This window comes from Danio rerio, chromosome 21, assembly GCF_052040795.2.
Source record: "Danio rerio strain M-AB ecotype USA chromosome 21, GRCz13ab, whole genome shotgun sequence".
Lineage (NCBI taxonomy): Eukaryota > Metazoa > Chordata > Actinopteri > Cypriniformes > Danionidae > Danio > Danio rerio.
This window is the reverse complement of record NC_141041.1, coordinates 14,778,226-14,805,870: the sequence shown is the minus strand read 5'-3', so window position 1 is coordinate 14,805,870 and position 27,645 is coordinate 14,778,226. Positions and strand designations below refer to the sequence as shown.

Sequence of the window (27,645 nt, the reverse complement as noted above, 5' to 3'; positions counted from 1 at the left end):
TTTGATTCACAGGATTTTATTTGACTTATTAGCCAACAATACATAAAAGCAGTTCATCACAAAACAATTCAAAGAACATTTCATTACAAAACAATCATGAACACTTAATTATAAAACAATCAGTCTCTCTTATGACAGAACACCAGATTCATTAATGAGGGAGAAAATAGTCGAGCAGATCTTTGATGACACTTTAGAGGAGAAAACTGTGACAGCACTGGAGTTCAAGTTCAGTTCACTGAAGAGCAAATCCATCGATGCGCAGCTCCACAAGTCCCAACCAAGCAAGCCAGCGGCGACAGTGGCGAGGAAGAAAACTTCACTAATTGACAAAAGTGAAGGAAAAAACCTCGAGAGAAACCAGGCTCGGTTGGGCACGACCATTTCTCCTGTGGCCAAAGGTCTTGTGCAGAGCTGCAGTATTTAATCACCATTATTGTCATTAATTGCTCACCTCATGTCCTTAGATCAAATTCATGTTTAGTTCATATTGAGAACACAAATTAAAACATTTGAGATGAAATCTGAGAGCTCTCTGACCCTCAAACCGCACGTCCAGAAGAGCGCAGTGCACTGTATGTGTGTCACACTGCTGACGTTTAACCCAGAGGCCTGCGCGACTTCCTCTCATTTAAACAAAGCGTGGGCACATCTGAGGTAAACGTCAGCAGTGGACACACACACAGTGCAGGACAGAGCTCTCATGGTTTGATGATTTGATTTCATCTCAAATGTTTTCATTTGTTTTCTGAAGATGAGGAAAGGTGTCAGGGGTTTGGAGCATTAAACTTCTTTAATGCAGAAAGAAAAACACAAAAATATTAAAACAAAAATAATGACTTCAGAAGTCCTGTACTGCACTGGATGTGTGTCACACTGCTGACGGATAACCCAGAGGCCTGCGCGACTTCCTCTCATTTAAACAAAGCGTGGGCACATCTGAGGTAAACGTCAGCAGTGGACACACACACAGTGCAGGACAGAGCTCTCATCAACACACTGACACTGAAAAGTAAGATCTGAGGGGTTTGGAATGACATGAGGGAGTAATTAATAACTTTAACAGTCTTGTGAAATTTCTGGAAATGCTGCTGTTCTCCTCTTCGCTTCTTTAGTGTTTTCTAAAATGAAGAAAAACAACACAAAGTTATTTAAGCAGTGATATGAAGGGCTGTCAAAGAAGACTTGTGACTCTAAAAAGAGCAGAAGCTAAAAGAACAGGAATAGCATGAAGCAAAGAAAGACTGAAGATGTAGTTTTGTGCTCGGTGTGTTCCTCTACCTCCTCTTGTCTCACTGTTGCACAGGATTTGGGCTCGTTGGATTGAACCACCGGTGCTCTTCTAACTGATGTAACTGCAGTCGCTTCTCTGGATTGCGGACCAAACACTGGGAAATCAGGTCCAGGCAATCTGAAAAGTGACAAAGAGAGTGTGAAATATGTCTGCATACTCAAGATTCATGAACGTGTTTAAATCTCACTACATCAAATTACAAAACAAACGATTGTTCAGAAGAGTCTGCTTACCTAAAGATAAGGTGAGGTCTGTCTGGAGGTCTCCAACGATTATCGAATGCGTGTCGTAAAAGGCCAATCGTGTATGCAATATTTCATACAGGATGAGGCCTAATGTCCAGACGTACGCCGGGTTAGGAAAGAATGTGGGATCCCTCAGAACCTCAGGCGGTGTGTAAAGTAAGGCTCCTGTAAGAGAGACATTTTCAGAATTCAGTCATTTCATAAGACAATACTGTGACCAAAGAAACTCCCACAAAATGCCCACTCACCTCGATAATCACTGCTGTTGAAAGGCTCGCTGGTAATTAGCCGAGCACAACCAAAGTCAATCAGTTTGAGCTCTGATCGGGGTTGAGTCACCAGGATGTTCCCCGAGTGGATATCTCCATGGAAAACTCCACGCTCAGCGCAGAACTTGACAGCTTGGATCAACTGACGCATTAACCGGCATGCGTGGTTTTCATCAATGTCCAATGAACTTCTGAGATAATAAGCCAAAATCTGGGATGACTCGGCGTACTCCAGAAAGAGAACGAAGTCGTTCTTATTCTTAATCCAGTGGTGTAATGTGATGATGCTGGGACAAGGTGGGTCCTTCATCAACTTAAGCATGATTGCCACTTCTGCAAGCACAGGTTTGGAATGACCATCCTAGAAAAAAAAACAGATTTCAAAAATATTACCAAAGCAGAATGGCACAAAGTACAGAAACATTTTCACTTTTGTGTAAATTGTTCAACTTACAACGTCGAGATAACGGTCCTGTTTACGCTTCTTGATGTACTTCAGGGCAACCTGCGGAAAAACAACAACAAATGAAATTAAAGCCCACAAATAATTTATATTGAGTAATCAGGAGGAAAATGTTGACTGAATTTGAAAAATAGTTCTATACCTTTGTTCTCTCATTAAATACGTGAGATCCCAGATACACCTTGCCATAACTTCCTTCTCCAATCAGGTCTTTCACTTCAAAAAGACCCACCCTAGATCCTGAAACACAGAAAAACAGCAGGGAGATTTACTTGCATTGTCTGGTGTGAAACGGATCAAATAAATGACTCGAATCCTTTAAATCTGGATCTAATGCAATGAGCTGAAAGCAGAAACTTCCATCAGAATTGCAGGAGTAAACTGATTACTAATTTATAATAATAAAAGGAAATGATCACTTACCAAGAGTGAGCCCAGAAGCCTCTTTAGGCTCCTCAAGAACTGACTCTGGCTCTGGCTCTGACTCTGACTCGGGCTCAGACTCAGACTCGGACTCGGGCTCAGACTCGGACTCGGGCTCGGGCTCGGGCTCCAGCTCAGGCTCGGGCTCAGGCTCAGGCTCAGGGTCAGGCTCGGGCTCGGGCTGAGGTTGTGGTGTAAGATGCTGGACTACATCCGTGTCACAGCACAGGAAAGGGCGCGTTGCAGCCTTCCATACTCTCTTGAAGAAAGCAGAGACTCTTTTGCCTTTCCTTCCTTTCTTGGGTTTTTCTAAAATGAAGAAAACAAACAGAAACATCTCCATGAACAGAGCTGCAGCTACAGCGCTCAGCATATTCATATATGCAGTACACCCCATTTAGAAAATGAATGTTTTTATCCATTTCTCAGTGAATCTGGGTAATATATAGTGGTGCATTTGAACAAAACACATTTATCAAACAGATTTATTTATTACAATAATAATTTAGTCACAGAACATCTATAGAAATGGAAAGATAACACAATTAATATCATGCAAAATATTGCAAAATTTACAAACTACAAAATTTCAACAAAATTGTCAATATTTTTTGTTTCTCTTTGATTTTTGCTAATTTAAAAAAAATTAATTGAATATTTTCCCTGAACATATACATTTGGGCTACTCATTTTTGAACCATTATTTAGTTATTTTGTCAGATAAGCTCCAGATTTGGCTTCAGTTCTGACTAAACTAATGTACATGCACAAATATAATATTATAAAGCCTCCTATAGAAAATCTGAATTTAAATGAGAGATTAGTGGGGGGTGCACTCATATATGTTTAGCACTGTATTAATTAATACACAACCAACAGTACATCAAATGACACTGTCTGATTTATAAGCTAAAAACAACAAAGCATAAAAAATAACAGACGGCAGAAATAAAATGAACCACATTCAGGATGACTCACCATCAGTCCCATCAATATCAGAGGGGTCTTGAACAGACGGAGGCGACTCAGGACAGGCCGAATCTGCATCCGTCATGTTCTTAATATTGGAGAGGTCATGGACACTGATTGGCTGAGGATCTTCCCAGACCTGGCCTGGCAGACACACCAGCTCAGTATCAACATGACCTGTGAGGGCCGTCGAGGACTCTGGACGGGCCGGATCTGCATTCGGCACATCTGCTGTTTGCTCGATGCTGAAGGGGCCCGGAACACTCAACGGCTGAAGATCTTCACAGACCTGGCCTGGCTGCCACACCGGCTCAAGGTCTGCATGTGCTGCGACGGTCCTGGAGGGACCTGGAACAGGCAGATGCTGGAAATCGTCGACATCTGACCGTGGTTCAAAGGGAACCACTCTGTTCCGGTCACAGCAAAGGAAAGGGCGCTTCACAGCCTTCCATGCTCTCTTAAAGAAAGCAGAGGCTTTATTCCCTTTCCTTCTTTTCTCTGTGTTTTCTGAAATAAAGGAAATGAACAGGGAAATATTAGAAAACTCTTTAACCACAGGTTTAAAATAAACACACTGTTGTAAATGAGAAATATGAAAGACAATCACACAAAAGAAACAACAACAATAAATGTACAATTATAATAGAAAATTTTTGAAAACTAAAATTAATTATGTGGAATTGCAAATCATTTCTATGATGTAAAATGACAAACACAAGCTGACAAATAGTCGGTAAATCATAAGACCATATTAGATAGACATCAGGAAAAAAGCTAAAAGCAACTACTTAGCAAAAATAATTTTCTGTTATATTATTATTAAGGAGAAAGTCAGAACGTGTAATTATAAAACCAACTTTACCTCAATTGTATTCATCCCTGCTTGAACAAATAAAGACTTAAATATAATATTCTCACTCAGTTTGCTAAAATATAACAAATATTCCTCCACACCATCAAAAACTAAGAAAATGACTGTGCAGGTCTACACAAAGGATTTAAATTAAAGTAAAATTAAAATGATTTTTATCAGAAACATTAACAAGGCACAATTTCTGTTAAGTGGAAAGGAGAAACTTAAAAACCAGAATGTCATTACATATAAGAGCAGGGCTCTATCACAAAATCATACAAAACCATAACTACACACACAAAAAACACATTACAATGAAGAGACGTTGCATATTTGCTACACTAATAACCTTACATGGCAATATATTAATATTATTTTACTTTTAACTTCATAATTTACTGTATTATTAAATAATACGTGGGAATACAGCGTTTTTGTAAACTCTCATCTCACCTGTTGGGCTTCTCAACACGGTAGGAGGTGAAGGAGAAGCCATCGTGTCACTTCGATGATTTTCGTTGACAAACTCAGTCGTGATCGTATTAACTCGATTAAAAAACGCAGCTGACGTGTTATTTGCCATTTGAGATGCAAAACAATTCGCTAAAGTCGTTAAATCAATGTTCACTGTACTCGTTCGTTTGTCACTCTGAGGAAAATCTGAATTCTGTCCAGTGACGTAACGGCAATCGAATTCGTTCTATTTATTCGTCATCGGTGGTGGGGGAGAGGGGGGGTTGGGTTGGCAGGCCGCGGGTTGATCCAAGATACCGGTCAAGTTCGTTGAGCGTGTTATAATATAAGTTCTGTCTGCAAATAAAAACCCAAACCATCGCAATCTGTTGTCTGAGAGACGAGGCGATTTTTTGCAGAGCATTTCTGTGCGAATCCTGAAGCTGTTCGTGAATTCCTGAGAGAAGACTAAACTTAATTATAAAAGAGCACAACTTCTTTAATCAGTTTTTATTTCAGTTGTTTTCAGATTATTTCATTAAACATTTGTTTTGTTGTACTTTTTACTTCGTTTTTTCCTTTTATTTATTTACTTACTTTTATTTATTTATTTTCTTGTATTTACATTTTTATTTATTTACTTTGTTTTAAATTGATTTTTATATTTCATCTGTATTTTCTTGTTTTATTGCAGGTTGGAGGAGATTGTCCATGTCCCACATGGGTGAAGAAAGAGGAGGTGAGTGTTTTTAATTTGTCATTAGTTTATCATTGATATGTCACTGTTTAATGCTGTACGATGTTTGACTAATATGAAAAGATCACAGAAGTAACATGAAACAAAAAATATATATTTATTTGATTAAAAATTGATATTGATGTATGTTTATATCAAAACCCATTATAATGATGAAAAACTGCTGAGTTGCTCAATAAAAACTGCAAGTTCCAAGTGAAAAAAGTGACCAGTGAAAGTGTTTGTTGTGTGTGATTTATCTTTTAGCTTCAAACCACTCCAGACTCAGGGCCCTAGCATTTTAGAGAAATAAGCTGCAGGATAAAAAGTATATATATATATATATATATATATATATATATATATATATATATATATATATATATATATATATATATATATCAGTAACATCGCTCCCTACACGCAGAGTACGCAGGCTGCGTAGAGCCTCAACTCTGGAGGGGGGCACCATCTCGGTTGCTCAAATTTTTTTTATATTTATTTACTGATATCAACATAAACTGAGTTTACATCAAATATATATTGATAATAAGTTGTTAAATACGTTTAAAAAATTATTTTAAGACGGACACATTAACAAACATGTGACGTAATTTTTCCGCGCACGCGGCTATCCTTGCGGCTGCCAGCTGCATATAATTATAATAGATGCAAGTTGCAGGTTCATGCCCGGGAAAAGACAACAGCCGTCTGGAGCCGAGAAGAGGAAGAGAGTACTATATGAATCGCATGCATCACTTTCGGGTAGCTTCCATGAATCTGGAAAACCTATTTTTGGTTATTCAAGTATACTAGTGAGGCTAATGTTTAAACTTCGCCACAACTGCTATTGTGCTTTAGACAGGACATGTTCTATGACTTTTCGCGTTTGCCCCTGATAATAACACAAACTCAATTATTGTTATTAACTTGTGCAATACAATTCTGCTTGCACACCAACTGTAAATACACATGCACTGCACAATTACTTCACTCTATGTATTATTTATTATTATAGTTATTATTATGTATATATTATATATATTGTATATTGTATATATGTTATATATTATTTCATTCTTTGCAGACTGCAATTATTATTGTTTAGTGTTTTATCTATTTCTTTACATTTCTTATTGTTGCTGTTGTTATTGCTTGTATCATTGCAATGACAATAAAGTCTCTTTAGTCTTTTTTGTACATTACAGTATGAAATAACAAAACTGAGTAATATTCTGTGATTTCTGAAAGATCAATAATATAAAATGAGTAAAATTACGGTAAATCACTGGCCAGAAACCATTTTTATTGCATGAATTCATTAATGATAATTTTTTCTGAATATTATAAAGTTTTTTGGTTTAAAATTACAGCAATTAATTCTTGAAAAACACAAATGTCTTTGATTTATACCGAAAGCAAGGGTCAGCTATTGTCAGCATAGATTACAGTGTAAATGAAATATTTTGGTTGTAGTTTGTAAATATTATGAAGAGTGCTTGACTAGCCCGTTGTTTTAATGGTATGTCATGAGTTTTTCTTTAAATGACTAATTTCGTCTGTATTGTACATGGAGGTCAATGCTGCTGAAGTTTGCCACAAAAGAAGATGAGGTGGCCTGACCAGCACTGCTCCAAAGACACCAGCAGCTGCACAGGTACAAGTACAGGATGCAGCACTGAGGACCGTCCATCTCTACAGGTACAGACAGGGTTTATCCCTTATCTTGTGTAAATGTTTGAAATTGGTAATGCTTCTGCAGAAGACATGTCAGTATTTATTTTGATCTAAACTATTATTTTGTAATGCAAATATGTGAATGTTTAAGTATAACTTGAGTCTTTATATGCATATTTTTGTACATAAATAGATAATTACGTTTAAATCTTTGTGTGATTTTGTTCCTCTGTGGGGGCACCACAGTAAAATTTTGAATAGGGCACCCTTTTGGCCAGCAGCGGCCCTGATATATATATATATATATATATATATATATATATATATATATATATATATATATATATATATATATATATATATATATTTCTCTTTACCATAGAAAAGATTTCTTCAACACATTTCTAAACATAATAGTTTTAATAACTCATTTCTAATAACTGATTTATTTGATCTTTGCCACAATGACAGTAAATAATTTTGACTAGATATTTTTAAGACACTTCTATACAGCTTAAAGTGACATTTAAAGGCTTAACTAGGTTAATTAGGTTAACTAGGCAGGTTAGGGTAATTAGGCAAGTTATTGTATAACGATGGTTTGTTCTGTAGACTATCAAAAAAAAAAAATTACCTTAAAATTAATTTAAAAAAATAAAAACTGCTTTTATTCTAGCCTGAATAAAACAATTAAGACTTTCTCTAAAAGAAAAAAAAATATTATCAGACATACTGTGAACATTGCTTTGCTCTGTTAAACCTCATTTGGGAAATATTAAAAAAAGAAAAAAAATTCAAAGTGGGGCTAATACTTCTGACTTCACCTGTATATATACAGTGAATATATATATTATTAATATATATATATATATATATATATATATATATATATATATATATATATATATATATATATATATAAATAAATCAGTTTTTTCTTCTGGAGAAAGTCTTATTTGTTTTATTTCAGCTAGAATAAAAGCAGATTTAAATTTTTAAAAAACATTTTAAGGTCAAAATTATTAGCCCCTTTAAGCTATTTTTTTCGCTAGTCTACAGAACAAACCATCGTTATACAATAACTTGCCTAATTACCAGGGCCAGACGGAATCTGCGGACGTTTTTTGCTATTTCTGAATTTTGGTAAAAAAATTAGCGGATTTCTGCGGAATCATTTTGGGAGTATCCAGCAGAGTATCATAACTAAAACCTTAATATATGAAATAAAAAGTAATAAATTACTGAAAAAAATGAGTAAATTCAGATTTACACATTTACTCAAGTAAATAAACAGAATAAATGATGGGCTGAAAATCTGCAGAAATCTGTGGAATTCTGTGCGCGCAGTTTCCGTGTGGGCCTACTAATTACCCTAACCTACCTAGTTAACAGGTAGTTCTAATTAATTAGTTAGTTCTGATAATTCAGGGGGGCTACTGAAACTAAATCAACATTCTTCAGCTTTCCATTAGCAATCGTCAAACTCAAAGTGAACAATTTCTCTCGCTCTGGAGCTTCAGTTAAGAAATCTGTGAGTAAATTATAACTTTAAACATTTAACAACAATTTTTCATATGATTTGAGTAATTGCAGTTTGTGAATTGGCAGTCGTTTCACAGGAAAATCTTATTGGAACAGGCCCTTTCTTAACAAGCTCAGAGTGCTCATCATCTGATGGGTGTTTACTTTATATAAAATAGATGTTTTCTTTGCATATGTGGATTTCTTTGGTTGTTACCAACATCTCATGAAAATTTCACGTCAACAGCACCTTTAGAAATATGTTTTCTGAGAAAAATGGTGACGTGTGTTAGAGTTGGGCTGATAGACGATGCCATCGTCCATCGCTGATGGCCAATAGACAACACAATGCTGAGCCCGCATCGCCGATCCTCCGCCCCCGCCCCCGTCGCAAACCAACATGAAGGCAAGTAAACAGACAGATTTTCACTGAACTGTTCCACTTGAATGTGTGTTTATCATCATATTTCTTGATCTCAGTGGGACTTTCAACAGGTTTGTTATATCAAAAAAGTGTTAGTCATCAATTAAAGAAAAAATCCTCGAGAAAATAAAAAATCAGTCACATACAAATGGCCAAAAGTAACTGGAATGGAGTTTCTGTCTGCTGCTCCGTTTCTCCCAAATCCCATTCATCTCCTGTCTTTAAAAAGCAATTGTGGGTTACAACAGGTAAATGGGTCACTGTGTAGAAGCCGGATCTCCCTCTGCTCTGACGCACATGTACATTACGCTCCTACACCTCCATCAGACTCTCAGAAAACAACAAAAAAGCCTCTGGCGTCTGCTGACTTTGAGTGGGCAGTGTGAAAAAAGCATGTGTTATTGCTGACCAGCAGAATTCTGTTTACTAATGACCTCTTATTTCCCCTGATAATGAGTCTCCACTGTGAACGCTGAGCTCACTGCGCTGCCCATTTACGCAAAACTATTCAGTTTGGCTTTTATGCTTTTATTTAATACCAACAAGCCATTGTGCTTCATTAGATTTCCTAGGCCCTCTTTCAAAGTTAATCTGTCCCCGGTTTCCATTTGACCATTTTATCTGGGAAATGCATTGGAAAAGGACAGTCTGACTTTGCTCTGCTTTATAGATTTAAGTTCTTTTTTTTATTTATGTATTTATTTATTTATTTATTTGTATGATTTGTTTGTCCTTTTAGATTTAAAAAAATACATATTTTACCGGCCACTTTATTGGGTACACCTTGTTAGTACCGGGTTAGACCCTCTTTTGCCTTCAGAACTGCTATAATCCTTCGTGGCATAGATTCAACAAGGTACTGGAAATATTCCTCAGAGATTTTGGTCCATATTGACATGACAGCATCACGCAGTTGCTGCAGATTTGTGCGCTGCACATCCATGATGCGAATCTCCCATTTCAACAAATCCCAAATTGGATTGAGTTCTGGTAGCTTTGGAGGCCATTTGAGTAGAGTGAACTCATTTTCTTGTTAAGGAAACCGGTCTGAGACGATTTGTGCTTTGATATTTTGCGTTATCCTGCTGGAAGTAGCCATCAGAAGATGGGTACACTGTGGTAATAAAGGGATTGACATGGTCAGCCACAATACTCAAGTAGACTGTGGCATCTTGACAAGACGCTCAATTGTTACTAATGGACCCAAAGTGTACCAAGAAAATATCCCCCTCACCATTACACCACCACCAGCCTGAACTGTTGAAACAGAGTAGGATGAATACATGCTTTTTATGTTGTTGATGCCAAATTTTGACCCTAATCCAGATCGCAAGATTTTCTTTTTTCTTGTGTGTCTCTTTAAATGCAAATGAACTGCTGATCCCTGCCCCCTTTCAGAAAGTGTGGGCCTTTACAGCATGTGCCTCAATTATTTTGTCCCCAATAAAAAAATGTTCATCATAATTTAAGGTCATCTGCTTTTGACCACAGCTACATGACTAAATGCATTGCTGATATGTGATTGGCTGTTTCGCATCAACAAGCAGTTGAATAAGCAATGAAGTGGCCAGTAAGTGTATATTGACTCCTGTAAATGACAATTTGAACAACACGATACAGAGAAGGATATCAAATGGTCTGTTTTGAGGATGTTTTTTTGTAATGATGAGTATGGAGGATGTTGGAGCTCTCAAATTTCACTTAAATATCTTCATTTGTGTTCCAAAAAATGAACAAAGGTCTCAAGGGATTGGATCAACATGCGGGTGAGTAATTAATTACAGTATTAATATTTTAAAACTGCTATACTAGAGGTTAAGCAGTATAGCTGCTATACTATACTTAAAACTTTAAGAGCATAGAAAGAAACATTGAGCACACTTCAAAGGTGAATGAGTACAGAAGATCAGCCCTCAACTACACTCATTCAGAGCCGAAATGTGAAAATGAAATGGCCACAGGCTAAAAGAGCAATTAAGGTGAAAATGTTGCGGTTGGTTTTCTTCTTTCCCTTGGATTTGGGATTATCAAGAAAACTCATTTAATTTTGAAGCAACATCATTAGATGTTTTCAATTAAAGCTTTGATGTGCACAAATGTTTAAATCAGTACGAATGTTCTTGTTGGGCTTTTATTATGTCCTCTTTGTGTTTGTTTGTAGGCCTGGCTGAATGCATTTCAGAGCTTCATTGAGGTGCATGATGAATTATTTGATGGCAAGTATTTATTCTCCCTACTTGTGTATTTGGGTTTCTGACCAGTATTCATCCTCATGCTGTACAAATGTTTGTTTACATATTCGTGTGTGTGTGTGTGTGTGTGTGTGTGTGTGTGTGTGTGTGTGTGTGTGTGCGTGTGTGCGTGTGTGCGTGTGTGCGTGTGTGCGTGTGTGCGTGTGTGCGTGTGTGCGTGTGTGCGTGTGTGCGTGTGTGTGTGTGTGTGTGTGTGTGTGTGTGTGTGAAGCTTTGACTCAAGTCACCTCTATCAGAATTGAACAAACTGTATGGAAATTGCTTTGACCCGAATCTCCTCTATTTCACAATAATTTCACTGTCACTCAGGTATTTGTCAGCATCTTCTAAATCAGTGGATGCTGTTGGCTTTCAAGAGACACGTTTGTCAGATTTGACATGATTGTGTCATATTAAAACAGCAGTTGGACTCAAGCAATAGTGTGAGGATGAATGGCTTAGTTAAAGATGAATCACGTTTTTGTCATTTAAGACGAATTACTTTGTTTAGGATGAATCACTCTGTTGCATCCCTCATTTGGAAAGTAGGTTGCATGGTATGTGTAAGTAAATGCAGTGTTGGTTCAGTGTATGTAATATAATATAATATAATATAATATAATATAATATAATATAATATAATATAGTATAATATAATATAATATAATAATATAATATTTTTAAAATCATTTTACATTTAAAACAAAAAATAAATGTTTTATTTTGACATTTTATTTTATATTATTGTAATGTACACTACACCTGAAAAAAGTCTTGTCGTCGATCCCAGTTGTAACAGCAAAAACAATAACTTGACTTCTAGTTGATCATTTTGAAAAGTGGAAGAAGGTCGATTTTTTTTCAGATGAATCATCTGTTGAACTGCATCCCAAACATCACAAATACTGCAGAAGACAAATTGGAATCAGCATGGACCCAAGATTCTCAGAGAAATCAGTCATGTTTGGTGAAGGAAAAATCATGGTTTGGTGTTACATTTAGTATAGGAGTGTGCGAGAGATCTGCAGTTAAAAGCCAAAGGAGAGGGCAAATTCTTCAGCAGGATAGCGCTCCTCATACTTCACCCTCCACGTTAAAGTTTCTAAAAGCAAAGAAGGTCAAGGTGCTCATGGATTGGCCAGCCCAGTCACCAGATATGAACATTATTGAGCATGTCTGGGGTAAGATGGAGGAGGTATTGAAAATAAATGAACTCTGTGAGTCCTGCATGAACACTTTCTTTGCCATTCCAGATGGCTTTAATATAAGTGATTGCAGAGATGTATGGATGCAGTCCTGCAAGCTCATGGGAGTCATACACAATATTCATTCTTTTTCCACTGCACCATGACTTATATTCTATACTGTACGTTATTTCTGTTAAGTGACAAGACTTTTGTCTAAGCAAAATCAGGCCTTACTGTCCTATTTAAATAATTAAAAATCAAGGCATGCTCATATTTTATTTTGGTAAAATAAGCGTAATCTAGAGGCCTTTGCCTTTCATATAAGCCACTTCTGAAACCAACTGATCAACTAGAAGTCAAGTAATTATTTGTTGTTCCTAAAATTGGATAGGTGACAAGACTTTTGTCAGGTAGTGTAGGTCCATGTTATGATAATTTAATACTGTTAATTAGAATTATTAATGATTATTATATTAAGTTATTATTAATATAATATAATATAATAGAACATAATATAGGCGAGGCAGTGGCGCAGTAGGTAGTGCTGTCGCCTCACAGCAAGAAGGTCGCTGGTTCGAACCTCGGCTCAGTTGGCGTTTCTGTGTGGAGTTTGCATGTTCTCCCTGCCTTCGCGTGGGTTTCCTCCGGGTGCTCCAGTTTCCCCCACAGTCCAAAGACATGCGGTACAGGTGAATTGGGTAGGCTAAATTGTCCGTAGTGTATGAGTGTGTGTGTGAATGTGTGTGTGGATGTTTCCCAGAGATGGGTTGCAGCTGGAAGGGCATCTGCTGCGTAAAAAACTTGCTGGATAAGTTGGCGGTTCATTCCTCTGTGGCGACCCCGGATTAACAAAGGGACTAAGCCGACAAGAAAATGAATGAATGAATAATATAATAGAATATAATATAATAATATAATATAATTATATTTGTAACAATTTGTAAACCCACACACCTTTATTTGGTATGAAAGATTGCACAGAAATATAATTTTGCTCATGTTTTATGTAACTTTGGTAACAGTTTAAAATAATAGTCCATTAGTTAAAGTATTCACTAAAGTATTCACGCATGAATTTAGATTTGCACTAGTAAATGTTGAACTATGAGTAATAAATTGTTTACTAGATTATTAGCCTTCTTAATAGTAAAGGCATAAACTAATGGCCCGTTATTCTAAAGTGTTACCATAACTTTTTTATTATTATAATTATTATTAATGTTATTTTGCTACCATTGAGTTTTAAAAGTTTTTATTTAAAAGTGACTTTAATGTTAAGAAAGTTGTGATAAAAATATTTCAGAAGACCTGTTTGTAAACATCTATTATTTTTTGCAGTTCGGACAGTTTTCCTCATGAACACTGCTGGTCAGATGTTGAATGCATGGCTGACTGATGGACTCTTTTGAACTAAACCGTTATGGTCACTCCAGCCTATTTTCGCCTCATCGGTTCTGCTGTAAATCCAGTTCATCACAATGCTCCAGATTAGCCTTCTGCGTGTTGTTGATATCAGGGCTTTTCTTCCTCCTTTAGTAACGCCACTGCTGTCAGGACATTTGTATCTCTTATGGGATTTGGTGCTGGATTGGACACTTTGTATGCAGAATTGTTTGTTTCTAAAATGCCGTTATTGGAATGAAGCGCTTTATTATTATTAGCTCAGTCTTTCTTTCATGGTCATACATAATGTGTTCATTTTTTTCATTCGTTTGTTCATTTATTTAATTCCCTTTTTCGTTCATTCATTCATTTATTTAAGCCAGGGGTCACCAATCTCGGTCCTGGAGGGCCGGTGTCCCTGCAGGGTTTAGCTGCAACTTGCCTCAACACACCTGCCTGGATGTTTCAAGTATACCTAGTAAGACCTTGATTAGCTCGTTCAGGTGTGTTTGATTAGGGTTGGAGCTAAACTCTGCAGGACACCGGCCCTCCAGGAACAAGTTTGGTGACCACTGATTTAAGCAATCTGCTGCTATTATTTTGGCAGGACACATGATGATCTACATTACTGGCCTGATTACCAGTGGTAAAAGTCAATAGGAGACATGCAGTACTTCTTGTTTTAGCTCTGGCAAATGAACAAATGAAGATAAGCATTATCCTAATATTGTTGTTTTAATTAATGCTGTTGCAATATTTCCTGATGGCATTGAAAATGGTGTTGAATGTCATTTTTTTCAAGGTATCGCATCAAAGTTAGTAATTGCAATATTGTGACAACATGTTATATAACATATAAAACTTTCCTTTGTAACAGTGCCTCGAAGACCAAACAGTTTCTGTTTTTACCTGCATGGATTTTTATCAGTCGATCTCTTTCACTGTTAAGCCTGTTTTACAGAACATCTCCATTTATTTTATCGATCTTTTATCATTTTCAGCATGTAGCACAGCTGGTTTTGCTTTTAGAGCATTGTTAATCTTTGGGATGTGATGTTTTTCCTAATTCACTGGCTTTTGGTTTTTTTGTGTTCCTCAGGTTCAGTGCCAGAGAAATGAAAGCCCTTCAATAAGTGACCTTTCCTTTAGAGGTTCAAGAACTTTTTGAAGGTAAGTACACTAACTGACAAAAGTCTTGTCGTTGATCCCAGTTGAAAGAGCAGCAAAAAATTACTTGACTGTCTTGTTGGTCACTTGCAAAAGTGGCAGAAGGTAGATTTAAATCCTCTGTTGAGCTGCACCCCAATCATCACAAATACTGCATAAGACCTATTGGACCCCACATAAACCCAAGATAATCATAGAAATCAGTCAAGAGCGGTGAAGGAAAAATCATGGTTTGGGGTTACATTCAGTGTGAGGGCTAAGGAGAGATCTGCTACGGAACCCCGGAGGGGACGTAGTGGAGGAAAAAAAAATTGGAGGGGTGAAAAAAAAATAATGGGTGAAAGAAAAAAATGGATGGGAGGAAAATATATATTTTTTGTTTTTAAGTTTTTGCGTTCCCTCGCAAAGATGTTTTGCGTTATCTCGCAAAGATCACTCACGTTAACCCTCCCGTTTTTGCCGAAATGCACCCGTATTTTACCATTCTATCCAACTTTCTTTACATTACTGTGCGTCGATCGTCGCCTTTCATATTCTACCTCTGAACCAGTGAATTCATGTATAAGCGCTGACAGACAGACGCGCTCCATACAATAAACTGATCCCAGATCAGCGTCTGTACGCGCCATTTACAGAGGATCACAGAGGAGCGGATGTATGTTTAAACAGACAAATACACTGAATAATATATAAACATCTCCGTCCTGCATGTTTTATTTTAAACAGCTAATTTTCTCTTAAATGAGCACAAACAGTTTCTAAAGTAATGGAATGCTTTCATTATTGATCTGTGCATTCTTACAGAGACACCTCTGTTATCAAACTAAACAAAACATGAGATTCATTTATTGTATGGAGCGCATCTGTCAGTCAGCGCTTGTACATGCATTCGCTGGTTCAGAGGTTGCAAAGTGAAAGGCGACGATAGATGCACAGATTTAATGTAAAGAAAGTGGGGTAGAATGGTAAAATATGGGATAATTTTGGCTAAAAAGGGAGGGTTTACATAAGTGAAGTGTTTGTGAAGAAACAGTTTTGCGAGAGAATGCAAAACATCTTTGCGAGGGAACACAAAACATCTCTGCGAGATAACTCAAAACTTTGCGAGGGAACGCAAAACATCTTAGCAAGAGAATGCAAAAACTTAGAAATATATATTTTCCTCCCATCCATTTTTTTCTTTCACCCATTTTTTTTTTTTATTACCCAGCCAATTTTTTTCTCCTCCACTACATCCCTTCCGGAGTTCCGTAATCTGCAGAGTGGATGGCATCATCAACAGCCTGAGGTATCAAGACATTTGTGCTGCCCATTACATTACAAACCACAGGTGAGGGCAAATTCTTCAGCGGGATAGCACTGCTCCTCATCCTTCAGCCTCCACATCAAAGTTTCTGAAAGCAATGATGGTCAAGGTGCTCCAGGATTAGCCAGCCCACTCACCAGACATGAACATAATTGAGCATGTATGGAGTAAAATGGAGGAGACATTGAAGATGAATCTAAAGTATCTTGATGAACTCTGTGAGTCCTGCAAGAACGCTTTCTTTGCCATTTAATTTAAGTTATTTTAAGTCATTGCTGAGACGTATGAAGGCCTTTGCCTTTCATATGAGCCAAATGATACCATATGATAGAACTAGAAGTCAAGTTATTAATTGTTGTTCCTACAACTTGGATAGGCGACAGGACTAATGTATATAGAATATAAAGTCATGGTGCAGTGGAAAAATAATTAATATTGCGTATGAGATGTTTATTAAATTTCAGATCGCAAATGAACTAAAACCCTAATTTTCTAACAACAGGTTTTTGATAAGTTGATAGCTCACCAAAACCTAAAAGGGGCAGGATCCCCAAACCAGACCAGCTCAGTTTCTTCCTCATTCCTAACCTTGATTAGACATCTCATTAGGGAGTCAAGACCATTTTATCATTATTTTTTAAAATGGACATAAATCTGAGTGTCGTCAGCATAAAAATGAAAAGCCACCCCATATTTACCAAAAATAGATCCTAAAGGTAAAATATATAAAGTACTAGGACTGGGAAGTCCAATTTAGTTTATTCAGTTCACTTATAGCGCATGTCTTTGGACTGTGGGAGAAACTGGAGCACCAGGATGAAATCCACGCCAACATATAGAGAACATGCAAACTCCACACAGAAATGCCAACTGACCCAGCCGGGACTCAAACCAATGACCTTCTTGCTGTGAGGCGACAGTGCTAACCAATGCGACACCGTGCTGCCCTTTAAATAATCATTGACATTCTAATATATAGAGATGCATCTGTATATCTCTTTTAGCATGAGTTTGGAAGGTGTCATGACCTGTTAAATGTGAGGAAGACTTACAAAAATACAGCTGCATTAAGTTTGAACAGAAAATGGTAGTATTTTCAGACATGATTTGGACCCTCGGGCAGCGCTGATTCATGCGCTGTTTGAAGCAGGGATTTTGAGTTCTGCTCTTCATCTCTCTGTGCCTCTGTTTATCTCTCCTCACTCTTTAGTCACGACCGTGCAGCGCGTATGTGTGTGCGTGTCCAGACTTGATTGATCTGGATCTAAAGGTTGCAGCATCGGCGGCGGGTCTGTGTGCGTCTGCAGCGCCTCTATTTTTGCAGGTATGGTTTATTTCTGTGGGCTGAGAAATAGGTGGGAACTTCACCCCTTGCAAAAGTGCGTCACCCTGCGCGTGCTGCATCTAAAAACAGATCCACTACACACGTGGCTGCTCACGCACACACACAGACCATGCACACCATGTGAGACGTTTCAGACGGGAGAACTGCTATTTTTAAGCACAAAAACACCAAATCAGATCTTTTCTTAGAGACTTGTTAGCACACATTTTGCAACCTGATTCTTTCGAAACGATGTGAAGGATTCATTATCACTTCAGCTCAGAGATTAACATGACATTTTAAGTTTTACAACAGTAGGGCTGCAATATTATGAACAAAGAAAGCTTTATTGTTGAAAACTGCTGTAGTAATGGTTATTTATTTTAATGAACTGTATGTTATGCTCAGGGCCGGATTAAGAACACATTGGGCCCTAGGGCTATAGCAAATCCAAGTGCCCCCTTTTATTTTTTTCTTTTACCTCATATATATATATAAATATATATAAGCAATATCACACTTGTTACAGTGTGATATGGCTGTATATCGGCACTGGTGGGAGGCGTGCAGCCTCGTGCCTTAGTGCCCCCTCCAGTGCCGATATACAGCCATATCGCACTGCTACGAGTGTGATATTGCGTTTATACAAAAGTTTGACGGCATACTGTAATTGTGTATATAAAAACAAAATCAAACATGGAGAGTCTCAAAAACCCTTTTGTATGTGGGACTACTTTCCTCCACGTTGGATTCAAATCCTAAGCTGACAGTTAAAACAGTTGAGCGTGCATCTTTTAAACTTTAGATATGTAGTGTCTGCTCTTGCTGGCTGTATGTGGGCGGAGTAATACACAAAGGGTAAAGAGTCTGTAGGAGTTCTGATATTGCAGAATATTGCACGGCTATCAGCCAATCAGATTTGAGAACCAGACAGAACTGTTGCGTGTGTGTATGTGTGTGTATATATATATATATATATATATATATATATATATATATATATATATATATATATATATGTATATATATGTATATATATATATGTATATATATGTATATATATATATATATATATATATATATGTATATATATGTATATGTATATGTACATACATACATGCATACATGCATAGATAGATAGATAGATAGATAGATAGATAGATAGATAGATAGATAGATAGATAGATAGATAGATAGATAGATAGATAGATAGATAGATAGATAGATAGATAGATAGATAGATAGATAGATAGATAGATAGATAGATAGATAGATAGATAGATAGATAGATAGATAGATAGATAATCAATCAGAAAAATCGACCCTTGGTCACTTTTCCAAATGATCAACTAGAAGAAAAGTTATTATTTGTTGCTCTTACGACTGGGATCGAAGACAAGACTTTTGTCAGATAGTGTACAGTTTGACTGTGTTTGAGTTTTTTTATTTGTTGCTCCCTCGTGTTGAATTTAAGATCAGTTTTGTTCATTTTGTTCAAGCTCTGTGAGTCTGAGATGCTAAGTTCAGTCCTGGAATATGTTTTCTATGCATGCATTTGAAATGTCATTTCCCTGTCATTTACATTACATTAACATCATTATTCATGTGCCTAGCTTGCTCATCTTCTCCTCTGCTGCAGTGTAAGAGAGAGAGAGAGAGAGATGGAGGAGATGGAGTCGTGACGGATGTGATTACGGCTGATTTATTATTATGTGAGTAAATGTTGTTTGGCTGCATATTTGGTGATATTCTGAAATTGTCACTGATTTCTTTTCACAGCTCTCGGTGTCATTTATAAAATTTGTTTCTTTTATAATGTCATTCCCAAAGCAAACACTTACTGTATTCCAATAAAACACAACAGCGATGAGAGTGAAACAACAGGTAAGAATAGATTCAGTTTTGGATTGTAAATGTTTACCTTGGATGACTTTTCTGTCACGAAAGTATGAGTTTTTTAGTTATATTTACTGGAAAATGTAGATATGTACATATTTATGCATTCAGACATGCATAGATAAGAGGTTTTATTAAGTTTACATTTTAAAAATGCTAAAAAGAAGGCACAAAATAAATAAAAAAGACATTTACATTTTGCTTTCATTCACTCATTTAGCTCAGACGCTTTTATCCAAAGCAACTTACAAGTGAGGATAAAAGAAGCACTTCAAATCATCCGCTAGCAGCAGAATAGAAATCCTATGACAAGGCTGATTTAGTTTATTTATTTTTTATTTTCCAGTCGAGCATTTGTCAGGCCCACTCACCTGCATGAAGCACTCTAAGAATTGCAAGATGTTTTTCTAGAAACATGGAAGGTCAATATTTATATCTATTATATATTAATAATATATAATATTTATATCTATTCACATAGAAATTCACTGAAATTACACTGATTATATCAATTGAAATTCAAACAGCTCAATGACTTTAGCTAAATTACTAAATATTTTATCATATTAAAATACGTATTAGAATAAATATCTCTAGTGTCTTTGGACTTTTGTATAAACTTAGGACTTAATAAATATTTGTATAAATGTTAAAATCATAAGTTAATAAGTTTGTGTAAGCATTTATGTAATTATTTTGATCATCTCTCAGAGTTTAGCTGTTATTGCAAATGCCTTGTTGGTGCCAGAGGTCAGAGGAGAATGGCCAGACTGCAGCTGATAGAAAGGCAACAGTAACCACTCGTTACAAATGAGGTCTGCAGAAGAGCATCTCTGAATGCACAACACGTCCAACCTTCAGACGGATGGGCTACAGCAGCAGAAGACCAAACCATGTGCCTCTCCTGTCAACTAAGAAAAGAACACTGATCCTACAATTCACACAAGCTCACCAAAATTAGACAATATAAGATTAGAAAAACATTGCCTGGTCTGATGAGTCTCTATTTCTGCAGCGATATTTAGATTGTGGGGTCAGATTTTGGCATCAACACAATGAAAGCATGGCTCCATCTTGCCTTGTATCAATGGTTCAAGCTGATGGGTGTGGTGTAATAGTGTGGGGGATATTTTCTTGGCACACTTTGTATCCATTAGTAACAATTGAGCATCATGCCAATGCCACAGCCTACACTGTAAAAAATTTCCCTGTAAAAAAACGGTAATCTACTGGCAGCTGTGGTTGCCATTATCATACTGTAAAAATATGGTGCCCTACCGTTTTTTAAATTACCAGCATGATACTGTTTTTTTAGCCACAGTAATCTACTGTTATGGAACTGTAAAAATACAGTACCCTGCCATTTTAAATTAACAGCATGATACTGTTTTGTAAAATACAGCATACCACTGTTATTCTAATGTAAAAATACAGTGCCCTACCTTTTTTACATTTTATCTACAGCATGCATCTGTTATTTAGAAGCATAAAGCTGTTAAATTGCAATCCATATTTAACCATATTATTTTAGATTAAAATGATTCAAAAAGAGAAATAAATCCAAGTTATATTTCACATTTTTTATTTTCAAACAACACAAAATAAAATCTGCATTGTGTTTGTGAAAATATTAAGCCAAAGACAAGCAAAAATTGTAAGTTCTCCAGAAATGTTAAGATCGTTTTCAGCATTGTACAACAAGAAGCAACTTACCGAATGTCATAGAAAAAATTTATAAATAGCCACTTTACAATTTAGTCTTGGATATAAAATATAAAAATATATAGCCCCAAAATGAGCTTTAGCAAATAAAGAAAAAAAGGCCTCTGTGTTGCAAAAGTAGGGGGGTGCAAGCAAGCTGCATTTTAAATAAAGTCCCATTCAAAGTCCGTTAGTTTCTTTAAAAGGTTTGAAACCTTGGGGTTTACAGTCATGGTCTTCTTCTGAACTGTTTTGCCAGTTTTTTTTTTGACGTCACATTTCCTCTCTCAGCCTTGGTTCCCCTCTCTGGATTTATGCCAGCAAAGCATCTGAATAATAAGAATAAAAGATTTTCTGTGAACAAGGTATTTAAAACTGTATGACTTACAAAAATAAATAAACTATCTGCAAAAGTGATTTTCTGTTCTGAAAGAAAATTTTAGTGAAAAAGCACATGCATTTTTGCAGCACTAAAATGGTTTTCCCTGAAAAAAGGTTATTATTATATGATGAAGATTAAAGACATGAAAAGGGCATTCAAATGTTAAAATGTTTGATTTTTGAACAACACCAGTGATGTGTGTGTACATAGTTAAAGTCCCTATTTGCTATTATATATGTACAGTTGAAGTCAGAATTATCAGCCCCTTTTTTTGAATTATTTATTTTCATTATTTTCCTAATGATGTTTAACAGAGCAAGGAAATGCTCACAGTTTCTGATAATATTTTTTTTCAGGAAAAAAGTCTTGTTTTATTTTGACTAAATAAAAATAAGTTTTAATTTTTTTAAATATTGATTTTAAGGTCAAAATTACTAGCCCCTTTAAGCTATATAATGTTTAGATAGTCTACAGAACAAACCATTGCTATATAATGACTTGCCTGATTACCCTAATCAGCCTAGTTAACCTAATTAACCCAGTTAAGCCTTTAAATGTCACTTTAAGCTGTATAGAAGTGTCTTGAAGTATATCTCGTCAAATATTATTTACTGTCATCATGACAAAGAGAAAATAAATCAGTTATTAGAGATGAGTTATTAAAACTATTATGTTTAGAAATGTGTAGAAGAAATTCTCTCCGTTAAACAGAAATTGGGGAAAAAAATTAACAGGGGGCTAATATTTCTGACTTCAACTGTATATAATATAATACATATTTTTTTCCCCAATTTCTGTTTAACAAAGAGAAGATTTGTTCAACAATTCTGAACATACTAGTTTTAATAACCAATTTGTAAAAACTAATAACTGATTTCTTTTATCTTTTCCATGATGACAGCAGATAATAACTGCCTATATTTTCTTAAAATACTAGTGTTTAGCTTAAGGTGACATATAAACGCCTAACTAGGTTAATTAGGTTAATTAAAGTCATTGTATAACGATGGTTTGTTCTGTAAAAATATGTCAAATATATCAAAAATATGTATTGCTTTAGGGGACTAATAATATTGACATTAATATGTTTTTAAAAAAAAATAAAAAATACTTTTATTCTAGCTAAAAATGAGAAAAAAATTCTCCAGAAGAAATAATATTATCAGAAATTCTGTGAAATATTCTTTGCTCTGTTAAACATAAATATGTAAATATTGAAAAAAGAAAAAAAAATCAAGGAGGCTAATAATTTTGACCACGCACGCACGCACGCACGCACGCACGCACGCACACACACACACACACACCACATATAGTGTTCAGCATAAATGAACAGCCCCTTTAAAAAATGTTTATTTGTATAAATCCCTCAGTGAATATAGACAAATATATATTGGTGCATTTAAACAAAACAGTTTTATTAAACAGAGTAATATTTTTTTCATGTTTATTATTAAAGTTGTATTTATTTTTTTTTCATCAAAATATTCACTGGCGTGTACTAAGTTTATTAGCTCCAATTTTGGCTTTGACTAATCTAATGTTTATGCACAAATATATAATTGTAAAGCATTCTATTCAAAATATTAATCTGAAGGACAGATTTTTTAGAGGTCATGTTTAAAAAGGCTATTCTGCTCACAAAGGCTGCATTTATTTGATCAAAAATAAAGTAAAAATGTTGAATTTTAAAGTGTTACTACTAGGGATGTAACAGTATCAGAATTTGTACGATACACTGTACGATAATACCTCGGTATGAATGGCATACTTATTGAATAATTTACTGGAAAAATAAAACTAATGAAAAGACTCGAAAAAAGTGCCAAAAGTGTTTATTTACCTTAGCACTGAACATATCAATGACATACAAATTAGCCATTTATCTGTAAGTTTCGAAACAGGAACTTCAATTTTTAAATTTTAACAACAAAAAACTATTAAACCATATATATAAAAAAAAAAGTTTCAATTTAGTATTGTTGAAAACTCATCACATTCAACATTTAATCACTCACTCACTTAGATAGAGATGGGTTTTTTAAAGAAATGATCATATAACTAATCTTGTAAAAGCTGGGATCTCTGGGCATGTCCCCTGCAACAGAAAAAAAAACCCTCTCATTTGGGACTGAGGTTTCTGGGACAGAGAGATATGATTAAGCCAAGGTTGACAGCAGTGAGTAACACTGTGCATTGTCTTTCCACCACTTGAGAGGACAAGCCATGAGTGAGATAGAGGTCTTTTTGCGGTACAAATCAATGTCTGCATCAATCTAACAGGTGTGCTGTGTTCTGCAGTCCCCATGACTGTTTTTAGTCGTATTCCCCGACTTATATTTCACCACAGTCTGGCAGTGCCTGCATACTGTTTTTTTTCTTTGTCTGTCACCTTTTCTCCTTTCTTGTATCTTTTTAGAGAGAAACCGAAATGCTTCCACACATCCGGTTTAAAACCCGCTTTAGGTTCGATCATTTCCAGCTCTTTTTCTTCCCCGCTACTAGCAACACACTCCATTTCCGCATTACTGGATCTGTAGCGACAACAGACTACAAAGGATGATGGCCACGGCTGGGCTGATGGGAATTGTAGTTCCCGCTACCTCCCGTTCACTTCATTCGCCTAAGCAAACTTTTCTCAGAAAAATAGTTTTATTGAGTCATGCGCCTACGGTAATATTGAAAAAAATTATTATTGCGGTATGACGGTATTTACAATACTGTTACATCCCTAGTTACTACACAATTTAAATAATTCAAATTTTTAAAAAAAAATTTTCTTATTGAACGTAGTTTCACATTTAATTTAGTGTCACATGATCCTTAAGAAATCATTATATTATTGGTACAAAACCACTAATATTGATTCTTATAATGATCAGTGCTAAAAAAAAGCTTCAAAGTATTTTGGAAACTGATACATTCTTTTACGATTGTTTGATAAAAAAAAATAAGTAAATTTTTTTAAAAATCTTTTTTGCATTATAAAAAATGTATTTACTTTTATTCATTCCTTCATTCATTTTCTTTTTGGCTTTTTCCCTTTATTAATCTGGGGTCGCCACAGCGGAATGAACCGCCAACTTATCCATCATATGTCTTACGCAGCGGATGCCCTTCCAGCTGCAACCCATCACTGGGAAACACCCATACACTCTCATTCACACTCATACACTACAGAAAATTTTAGCTTATCCAATTCACCTGTATCGCATGTGTTTGGACTGTGGGGAAAACCGGAGCACCCGGAGGAAGCCCACGCGAACACAAGGAGAACATGCAAACTCCACACGGAAATGCTGACCCAGTCGAGGCTTGAACCCGCAACCTTCTTGCTGTGAGGTGACAGCACTACCTACTGAGCCACCGCGTTGTCTAATTTACTTTCATGCCTGAACAATTTAGTTTGATGAGTAAAAGTAATTAATTTTCAATGGTACTTTGAAATAGTATTGTATAATGTGTACTGACATGGTGGCGCAGTAGGTAGTGCTGTCACCTCACAGCAAGAAGGTCACTGGTTCGAGACTTGGCTAGGTCAGTTGACGTTTCTGTGCGGAGTTTGCATGTTCTCCCCGTGTTCGCGTGGGTTTCTTCCTGGTGCTCTGGTTTCCCCCACAAGTCTAAAGATGTGGTACAGGTGAATTGGGTAGGCTATATTGTTCGTAGTGTATGTGTGTGAATGGGTGTGTATGGATGTTTCCCAGAGATGGGTTGCAGCTGGAAGGGCATCCACTGCATAAAACATGTGCTGGATAAGTTGGCGGTTCATTAAGCTGTGGCAACCCTGTAATAATAAAGGGACTCAGCCGAAAAGAAAATGAATGAATAATGTGTATTGTATTGTTCCACAAAGTTATGACAACAACAATAAATGTTTATTCTTAGCAGATGGTTATATTAAGCACCATGAGAATTATGTGACACTGAGGACTAGTATTTTTAATGATGATCAAAATTTAACTTTAAAATACAAGAATCACATTTTAAACTAAATACAATAAAATACCAGTACATGATTTAATTAGTTTATGATAAATATATACTATTTAACTGACATTCCACTATATCACAGTTTTTGCTGTATTTGTCCTTGTTTCTATTACAGTATTGTTTAGCCTTTGTGAGCACAAGAAGCTTACTATACAACAAATATATATATATATATATATATATATATATATATATATATATATATATATATATATATATATATATATATATATATATATATATATAACGTATATATAAATATATATATTTCTGATTCCAAACTTTTCACTTGTAGTGTATACACACAAACACACATGTGACAAGCTGGACATAACAATATTCTATTCTATGAAGTCCTCATGCTAAATTAAACAAAAAATATGTAAGTGCAAACATATTACCTTTGAAGGAATTCCAGTGTGCATGCTCACCCTCACAGATTACTCTGCCTTCCATGCTGATCATCCATTGTTTTATCCACTGGCCCAAAGTATCATCTGAACCTTTAATAAATTGGTTGATTAAAGTATTATTTAGGAATTATTCTGGAGATTAATTCTGTGATTTATCATTTGTTTTGAAAGGCTTGGTGTAGAAAGGGCCATGATAAAATTATGCAAGACGTGATAAAGCCATACAATATATTTTTTTAAAATTAAAATAAATATTTAAATAACTATAATAAGCAACTACATGAAATCAAACCAGGTAATCTGAGATTCAAAGATAATGAAAAGTGACAGAATGTCTTAAGCATGTGTTAAAACATTGACAATAGTATGTCAATAGTAATACTAAAGGATAACTAGGCTTCTAAAAGGCAAGTTTATTTCTTTGGGTATCAGATCAAAACAAATACATACATTTCTAACTAAATGAGACTTTGCTTTAATGAATTAAAAATGAATGAATCTATTTCGTCAAATACAAACCAGCAAAGTCTATAGCGGGACACAAATTAGATTTTTTCCCTATCTTAATCACAAAATACTTACCAGGCAGAATCAATTGAGGAGTCACAGGCAGGTTACCCATCTTTTCAAGATTAGCAGTGGTGGCAGACATCTATTGGTCAAAAATGAATTGTAAAGAATTTTCATTATAATAGCAGTTACTCCTTACTCACATCATCAAAAAGATTAAAAGCTCTGCCACTTTAGGTAACGTTACCAAGCATAAAATCTGATCGTAACTCTAGTCAATTTCTATATAAACCAACTGCAATAACGTAAAAATAACAAAGGTCTCACTCGATCTTAAAATGTTATTTTTAGAAGCACCGGAGTTGCAAATGAAAAGGTGTATCTGTAATAAAATGGACCAAATATGCAAGTTACACATGTAACCATATGAAAAAAAAAAAGATTCTGTACAATCTTCACTCAAAGTTCATGTAAAATCTAGGTTTAACATTCTTACCTGTGTGTGATGTGAAAATGAGTCCTCCAGCTATCGTTAGCTTGCTAAATTAGGCTAAAGTTACCCCCTTTCTCTTCTCAAGACATTCACACGGTCGGATCCTGCAATTAAATAAACAGGTGCTTTGGTTATGTGTTGATTGGATGTTTATGGCATGATATTTAAATTTAATAAGTAATTTAAAGATAGTACGTTTACAGATATAGCTTCTTACCTCGTCGAAAATATCCAAATTATCCAATTATCCTTTCTTGTAAGTACCTTGGAGTTTCAAACAGGCACGCAGTTCAAATCTGTCATAAAATGCAGGGCAATGTACCAGTTCATGT

At 35.7% G+C, this 27,645-nt stretch overlaps 1 protein-coding gene and 2 long non-coding RNA genes across 6 annotated transcripts; 1 reads left to right on the top strand and 2 right to left on the bottom strand.

Annotated features, from left to right (window-relative positions):
- si:dkey-248f6.3 lies at positions 1-5,410 on the bottom strand. The gene is made up of 9 exons (XM_087300903.1): positions 4,970-5,410; positions 3,673-4,170; positions 2,695-3,003; positions 2,414-2,511; positions 2,263-2,313; positions 1,788-2,169; positions 1,528-1,704; positions 1,282-1,411; positions 1-1,121 (listed from the first exon to the last, which is right to left on the bottom strand). Exons 1-8 carry the CDS (start codon positions 5,097-5,099, stop codon positions 1,293-1,295), a joined length of 1,764 nt encoding a protein of 587 aa, XP_087157029.1. The 5' UTR covers positions 5,100-5,410; the 3' UTR covers positions 1-1,121; positions 1,282-1,292.
- LOC147831868 (uncharacterized) lies at positions 5,019-22,049 on the top strand. 4 transcript variants are annotated; one of them, XR_015520101.1, is made up of 10 exons: positions 5,245-5,708; positions 7,282-7,406; positions 9,151-9,309; positions 11,067-11,093; positions 11,489-11,543; positions 15,228-15,298; positions 17,812-17,925; positions 19,565-19,637; positions 19,756-19,809; positions 20,533-21,938. It is a non-coding gene; the product is annotated as an uncharacterized LOC147831868 (long non-coding RNA). The 4 variants fall into 4 exon arrangements; XR_015520100.1 differs by lacking the exons at positions 11,067-11,093; positions 17,812-17,925; positions 19,756-19,809 and adding an exon at positions 14,084-14,204 and having other exon boundaries at positions 5,243-5,708; positions 19,539-19,637; positions 20,533-21,589; XR_015520103.1 differs by lacking the exons at positions 11,067-11,093; positions 19,756-19,809 and having other exon boundaries at positions 19,539-19,637; positions 20,533-22,049.
- Positions 21,721-27,645, bottom strand: LOC147838796 (uncharacterized). The gene is made up of 5 exons (XR_015520067.1): positions 27,531-27,645; positions 27,317-27,417; positions 26,893-26,962; positions 26,299-26,400; positions 21,721-21,851 (listed from the first exon to the last, which is right to left on the bottom strand). It is a non-coding gene; the product is annotated as an uncharacterized LOC147838796 (long non-coding RNA).

Excerpts from the sequence above, each read along its gene's own strand:
- si:dkey-248f6.3 (XM_087300903.1), bottom strand. The coding sequence starts at position 5,099 with ATGGCAAATAACACGTCAGCTGCGTTTTTTAATCGAGTTAATACGATC. Across the intron at positions 2,512-2,694 it reads GGCTTCTGGGCTCACTCTTG|GATCTAGGGTGGGTCTTTTT; the intron begins GTAAGTGATCAT and ends TCTGTGTTTCAG. Across the intron at positions 2,170-2,262 it reads AGGACCGTTATCTCGACGTT|GATGGTCATTCCAAACCTGT; the intron begins GTAAGTTGAACA and ends TTTTTTTTCTAG.